The sequence below is a fragment of the Daucus carota genome, chromosome 9, assembly GCF_001625215.2.
Source record: "Daucus carota subsp. sativus chromosome 9, DH1 v3.0, whole genome shotgun sequence".
NCBI classification, from domain to species: domain Eukaryota; kingdom Viridiplantae; phylum Streptophyta; class Magnoliopsida; order Apiales; family Apiaceae; genus Daucus; species Daucus carota.
Window position 1 is genome coordinate 20,386,258 of NC_030389.2, and position 7,205 is coordinate 20,393,462.

Below are 7,205 nucleotides of genomic sequence, written 5' to 3' on the forward strand. Positions count from 1 at the left end.
AGAACCCAACTAGGGGTGTGTGAGTGATGAAGAAACTGAAGTATAAGAACTTGTGGGAAGTGGTCCTTTTTTAAAACCTTTTAAATAAGTTTGTATAATAAAACAACTGAGCTGTCTATCATGCTTTTTGCCTTAGTTTGAGTTAGTCATTTAATCATCTCTTTCTTGATATCCTGATCAATAAAAGTTTTAATGTTGTTCTCTCCATTTTGGTTTCGTAATATTATCATTTAATTTATTCGTTTGCTAAAGCTTGTCAGGTCTTATACTCTTTATGTATCGATCTATTTGGTATAAGTTTAAGTTTCCAGATTGTTAATTTCTTTATTATATGAAGAAGAAGTGAAAAGAATGTGCCAAGGGCCGGAGAAATGGTGCTCTTTGTGAGGCCACAGAAGAAACCATCCACGGACAGTATTCTGTATATAGATTAGTTCATAAATTCTTAGATGGCTTTGAAATATTTTTCGCCGAACCAGAGGGAGAACTTTGTCCTCTGTTAGAGAATGGAATTTACAAATTGTATGTATTAAGTATATGTTTTGTGCAACCTTATAATCATAGCCTCCATATTTAGCAGAGAAAGTTCATTGGTCAGTGTGTGGGCCTCATATCCTTGGTAATACAAGTGATCATTTGGTTCATGACCGAGGATGCATGCAATCCTATTTAATTGGCCACAAACTAATACGTTTGTTAGACTTATTTTTTTGAGTTTGGCATGAAATTTATCTAATGGCTAAAGCGAGTTCCACCTCGCAACTAAAAACTGGTGAAATATAAATGCACAAAGTTGGTGCCCCCAAATATATATACCAATTGACAAAATAAGATATCTCACCTTTTTAGGGGAATGGATGCATATATTTGAAATTTGCCACATCATTGATTTGTATCCAATATCTGTCTTTGTATATATTATATTCATATAAAATCATAATTAAAATAGAAGACTAACACTAGTGAATATGAGTCCCCCTTATTTTCCACCCACCTCCTCCCACCCTCCCTGCATTGCACATTACTCTAAACTAAAGATTATGATATCTTACTTCTAGAGCATTTTATATATATGATTTATATAGTATTCTTAAAATAGAAAAGGTATATAAGCTACTCGCCACTATAATAAAAAATTAGAAAATTAGAATATTATCTTCAGAGTGTCTTAAATTTGAATGCATTTAAGTGGAAACTTCGATGGAGCAGACGACGTAAACATAATATAAGTAAGATTTTACATTATTTTAATCTTTTTATATGTACTTTGACCGAGGTAATATATATTGTTTGCTAGTTAACATATTTTAAGTAATATTATATTGTTCTTTTGAATTAATCATACTTGTAGCCTCTGTGAAAACGTCATTATAGTTAACATATTTTGAGTAATTTTATTGACTTTAAGTTTTGCAATTCATTTTTCCTCCATGTGTGACCTCACCCATCACATTAAATTCATTGCACTCATGTTCATTCATCCAATTATATCATGTGCCAGAAATTCATGGACTAATTCTTGTCTTCTCCCACCTCCAAACAAATTAGAGTCTTCAATTGCTCGTGTATATATTCGGTAGTGTTGTACCTGACTTGAAAGTACAACTCGCGCATTATATATGTGTTTGGTGAAGTCCAAATCGGAAGAATTTTAATGAGTTCGAATGATATGACGGTTTACTGCACACCAATAGATTGCTTAACTCTCTCAAATGAGTTGATCAGTAAAATAGAGCTGAAGAATGCATGGATTCTTAATTTTTTAAGAATGAATCTGATATATAGTTGGAAAAAAAAGAGAAAGAGAAAACCAGTTTATCATTAAAAGTTCCATCATTTAAGCTTCATTGATGTCATGTTCCCATTTTAGAAACTAATACTACTTGCACTTTTATTTATTGACCTTAATAGCACTTAAAAAGTCGAATATTTCATGATTAACTCTCAAACACTCGCCAACATAATTTATAGAGTTTATTTTATCTCCTGGACTATTTCGTAAGAAAATCACTTAGTTTTATTCCTTTTAGTTTCAAGCCAAGTTTATATATTTCTTGTACAAGTACCTTTTAGATTCATTTGCTAAATAAAATCTTTTTTTTGTTGTTTCCAAATTCATGAACCCTATTAATAAAAATTACAAATGATTTTATAACATTAGAGGATTAGTTGTGGTTCCAAGCCATTACTATATTTCTATATCCCTGTCAGCACCTTACACTACCTATGTGACACTCTCCACAATTGTCCAAACAACGAATCCCAACTTTCTTTTTGTGGAGAGTTGTATATTAAATGACCTTTTGCATGGTAGATCGATGATATTTCTCATACACCTCTAACGATGGGTGCCACATATATGTTTTGCACATTTGTCAACAATGGCGCATAAGTAATGTGCTAAAATAGGGATTTTTCATATCTAGAAATGACACTTATTTGTAGACATGAGTAGATCTTGATAATAGACTAGTGCTCGGAACAAGACCCTACACACCTAGATAGTCATACACAACAAACATGACAAACCTTTAGACAACTTGATATATTTCTCACACTATAAAGACTTATGTGAACAATTAGGTTTTCAAATTTTTCCCTCATATCAAATCTGTCCTTGACTTTGGCAACGGAAAATACTGTGAAAATTAGTAATGGTGAGAAAACGTGAGAAACTCTTGCCGAGAAAGAAAACAATATACTGCAACATGTTTGGTTTTGTTTAACCGATTTTCTTATATTAAAAACAATAACCAAACTATTTACATGTGACAAATATGATCAACGGAACCATTAATGATAGTTTAAAGGAATTCCGCTTTTCTTTCTTCAGATTTTTTTGATTTTATTCGAATTCGGGATTTGACCGATTTACTCATAGTCTCCCCCTTAGTCTAAACTTGTCTCATGCATTCCTTCCGGCCCGTATGGCTAATAATCCGAGCCTGTAAGCTAATCAACTGAGCCCGTATGGCTAATAATCCGAGCCCGTATTTCTATTCAACTGAGCCCGTATGGCTAATAATCTGAGCCCGTATAGCTAATAATCTGACTATAACAAAGCTGCTGGTTCATCATGCTCGACCACTGCCATGTTTACTTCCTGCCTCTTCTCTCTTTCCCGTCTTGATTTGCTACATTCTGATGCATAGTGATGCAAGGTGTTACAGTTTAGCACCTGATCTACTCTTGTTACGAAAATAATTACCTCTAGTTCTTTGATTCTGAGATGCCAAGAGAAGTTGTTGTTCGTCTGCGCTATCAGACCTGCCCTTTATCGTCTCCTCGTGAGCCTCAAGATGACCCACTAAGTCTTCAACCGTCATAGTTTTCTTGTCTCCGAACTGTTTGATATTTGAAGCTATCTGAAGGAATTTATCAGGGACTGCAAGTGGGATCTTCCTCACAACGCTTGACTCCTCCATCACTTCTCCAAGAACCCGTATGTTGGTTGCTATCCCGCTCAGCTTCATACAAAAATCAACGATGTTATCTGTCTCCTTCGAGGTAAGAGACTCAAACTCTCCCTTTAATGTTTGTACCTTAGCCTCCTTCACTCGTTCTGCTCCTACACTCATCGTTTTAAAGGCTTCCCAAGCTTTCTTTGCGGTTTCTTTCTCAGCAATAGTCAGCAGTACGTCTTCTGGCACACCTTGCTATATAGCTCCAAGAGCTATCTGTACCGTCCTCTCATCAACAGCAATCTTTGGGTCTCCTTCAATCGCACCCCAAACACCTTGCGCCTTCATGATGAAAACCTTCATTTTCACGGACCATGTAGTATAATTACTTTTCGTTCGCATTGGATAGCTTAAACCCACATAGCCTTCTTTTGTCTTGGTTATTTCCATGGTTACGTTTGTGTGTCTCAGTTGATAACATTAGGCTCCGATACCAAGTGAAGCATGAAAGTTTATAAGATATTACCAAAGAGTGGATATACAGGAGAAACTAGCTTTCTCTTATTGCTGCTCAACGAGACACTTACATGCTGAAATATGTATCAACTACATCAGAGATAATGCCTATAAACTAGGAACTACTACCTGCATCCTACAAACACTCCACAACTCAAAGAACTGTTGGAAACCGTCCACTACTCTATGACACTACAATGCTGCTTAATAATATTCTAAAAACAAGTTTAGACTAATTTCCAATAAAATCTACTAGTTCATGTAATATAATTGCTTATTCAATATACCTAACTTAAATACATTGAATCGAATCATATCATGTCTTGTGATCATGCATCATACAAACTCAATGGTGTCTTACATTGTATGACACTACAAGACACCAATCATCAATCAAGTGGCACAATGTAACATAATTTTTCATCCTACATTGATAAGTCAAGAATACTCAAGGCACTCAAGGAACGTTGCCACATAAATCTTTATTCTACAAAGATAAGTCAAGCAAAAGGAAATTATGTAGTGTCTTGTATCATGCATCAAAGGATTTAATTCTTTCATTAGATTTTTACAAATATGGATCTTGGAAAACTGGGAGAAGTTGTTTTCTTTTATATTCTACTTTACGGTGCCATTTTTTTTTATTAAATAGAAAGGTTTTAAGCCCGTCAATATTAGAAAAAACCCTTTTAGGCACAAATTCATGACAGGGATCTCATGAAAAGATATTTTGTAAAACTAACCAAAGTTGATAGTATAGGTATAAATGTCAAAATAAAATTAAATTAACGATATGTGACAAAAATAAATAATAATTTTGTTAAATATAAGATGAATTGTATTGCCCACATCCTTGATACTATCTTAAAAAACCTTTTCATTATTTTGCACATGAAGTCATTCCACTAATGGTTTTACCCATCATTTTAACTTGTTATAAAATATAAGATAATGACTTGGAATGTTTAAAAATAATTATAATATATAAACCACAATCATATGATTCCACCTCCGATTTGGAGGGGCATTATTAGAATAAAATTTTAAACTAGCACAATTGCCTTGTGTGTTAATAAATAAAATAATTATGATTTGATGAACACAACATGTTTACACTCTAATCAATTAGTATTACATGCAAAAACTATCTATATTTTGAAATAGAAAACAACTTTTATTACCGCTAATTCATTATTTTATTTTATAGGTTATAAAAAACTTCACAAATACCTCATGGTACATGTAAATTCTTTTGTATGCGTATTTTTATAAATAAATTCCATTATTTTATATATAGATTTTTAATTATATTACAACAAAATTCTCAAACAATAAAATCATGCCTGTTACAGAAATTAGTTTTTCACTTTGATAGATAAGTATATTTGACAGCAAAATTTACCATGAACCTCAAAATATAATATTTTAGTCACAACAAAAAATAAAAATTATTTCCATGAGATGAATAGCATATTCTTAGGTAAGTTAAATCTTTCAACAATTTTTAAAACTAAATGTAATTAAAAAATTAATACTTTCTTAGTTGAGATTTATGGTGTGTCATTTTGGACCAATATTTCTAGTACTTGAACAAATTTAAAAATATACATAATAAATGGTGAAATTAGTCCATTTATAACATCGGTTAATATATTAATCAATGTCTTCAAATAAATTTAGATTTTCAAAAAATAATAAACTAAAATATACCGTTTAGTTTGATTTTTTGAAAAATTATTCAAAACTTTATTGGTTATGGCAAAAGAAGTTTAGTGCTTCATTTTAAGAATCTATGAGAGATTATCGATTTTGTATAGTTTTTTTTGTGTGTTCATAATTACTACAAAAAAATTGACTTTTTCTTTAATTCTACAAACACTTTTGTGAAAGAAGACGAATCATATGTTTTTCTGTTTTAAAAAAGTTAAACAAAACAAGAATTATTAGTATTTAAAAAAAGAGGTCATTTATTCTTGTTGAATACCAAAACAACTCCATCGAACACAAAAAAGGAATAATAGATCCCTCATAAATACTAAAGTTACAAGAAAATTCCACAAATGAATTATGTTTTTCCTTTTGAACCATTACCACATGGTCTCCCAATGCAAGTTTGTAAATGCTAATAGAATCAAATATTGAGAGCAATAATTACAGGCTTTTTCCAATAGTGAACGTACCCAAGGGGTAGCATCCCTTTATAATCTGTTGTTCTATTTCATTGTTTCAACTAAGAAGGCTAGAGAAACATGGCAACAAAGAGCAAGGGTCACCAAAAGATTGTTATGGCAAAAATGAGCAAGGAAAGTAATCTCAGGGTTACATTCTCCAAGAGGCGTTCTGGGTTATTCAAGAAAGCCAGTGAGCTTAGCACCCTCTGTGGTGTAGAAATTGCAATCGTGGTCTTCTCTCCTGGGAAAAGAGTGTTCTCATTTGGACATCCAAATGTGGAACAAATCTTTGATAAGTTCCTCGATGCTCAGAACCCCGGTCCAACCAATTCGACTGGCCTTCAACTTGTACAGGCTCTTCGCAGTGCAAGGGCTGGTCTACTAAACACCCAACTCTCTGAGTTGCTTAACCATTTGGAGGAGCAAAAGCAACAAGGGGAGGAGCTCATGAAACTGAGGAAGCACGGACAAAAGATGTTCTGGTGGGAGGCCCCGGTTGATGATCTTGGATTTGAACAACTGGATATGTTGAAAAGAGGAATGGAGGACCAGAAGAGAAATATCGCCACACAAGCTCAGAAGCTTGTGATGATGCAAGAAGCACTAGCACTCGTTGGGTGTAGCACTGGCACTGCACTTTCCATGACACCAAATGGATTTAATCTGGGGCATGGATGTGGACATCCAATTATGTACCAATATTAGAGAACCCAACTAGGGGTGTGTGAGTGATGAAGAAACTGAAGTATAAGAACTTGTGGGAAGTGATCCTTTTTTAAAACCTTTTAAATAAGTTTGTATAATAAAACAACTGAGCTGTCTATCATGCTTTTTGCCTTAGTTTGAGTTAGTCATTTAATCATCTCTTTCTTGATATCCTGATCAATAAAAGTTTTAATGTTGTTCTCTCCATTTTGGTTTCGTAATATTATCATTTAATTTATTCGTTTGCTAAAGCTTGTCAGGTCTTATACTCTTTATGTATCGATCTATTTGGTATAAGTTTAAGTTTCCAGATTGTTAATTTCTTTATTACATGAAGAAGAAGTGAAAAGAATGTGCCAAGGGCCGGAGAAATGGTGCTCTTTGTGAGGCCACAGAAGAAACCATCCATGGA

At 33.3% G+C, this 7,205-nt stretch overlaps 1 protein-coding gene across 1 annotated transcript; it reads left to right on the forward strand.

Moving 5' to 3' along the window:
• Window positions 1-6,166: 6,166 nt before the first annotated feature.
• Window positions 6,167-6,793, forward strand: LOC108201314 (agamous-like MADS-box protein AGL62). Its single transcript, XM_017369609.2, has one exon. It carries the CDS (start codon window positions 6,167-6,169, stop codon window positions 6,791-6,793), a length of 627 nt encoding a protein of 208 aa, XP_017225098.2.
• Window positions 6,794-7,205: the final 412 nt, after the last annotated feature.

What these genes read in the sequence shown, in the direction of transcription:
- LOC108201314 (XM_017369609.2), top strand. Translation starts at nt 6,167, where the DNA reads ATGGCAACAAAGAGCAAGGGTCACCAAAAGATTGTTATGGCAAAAATG.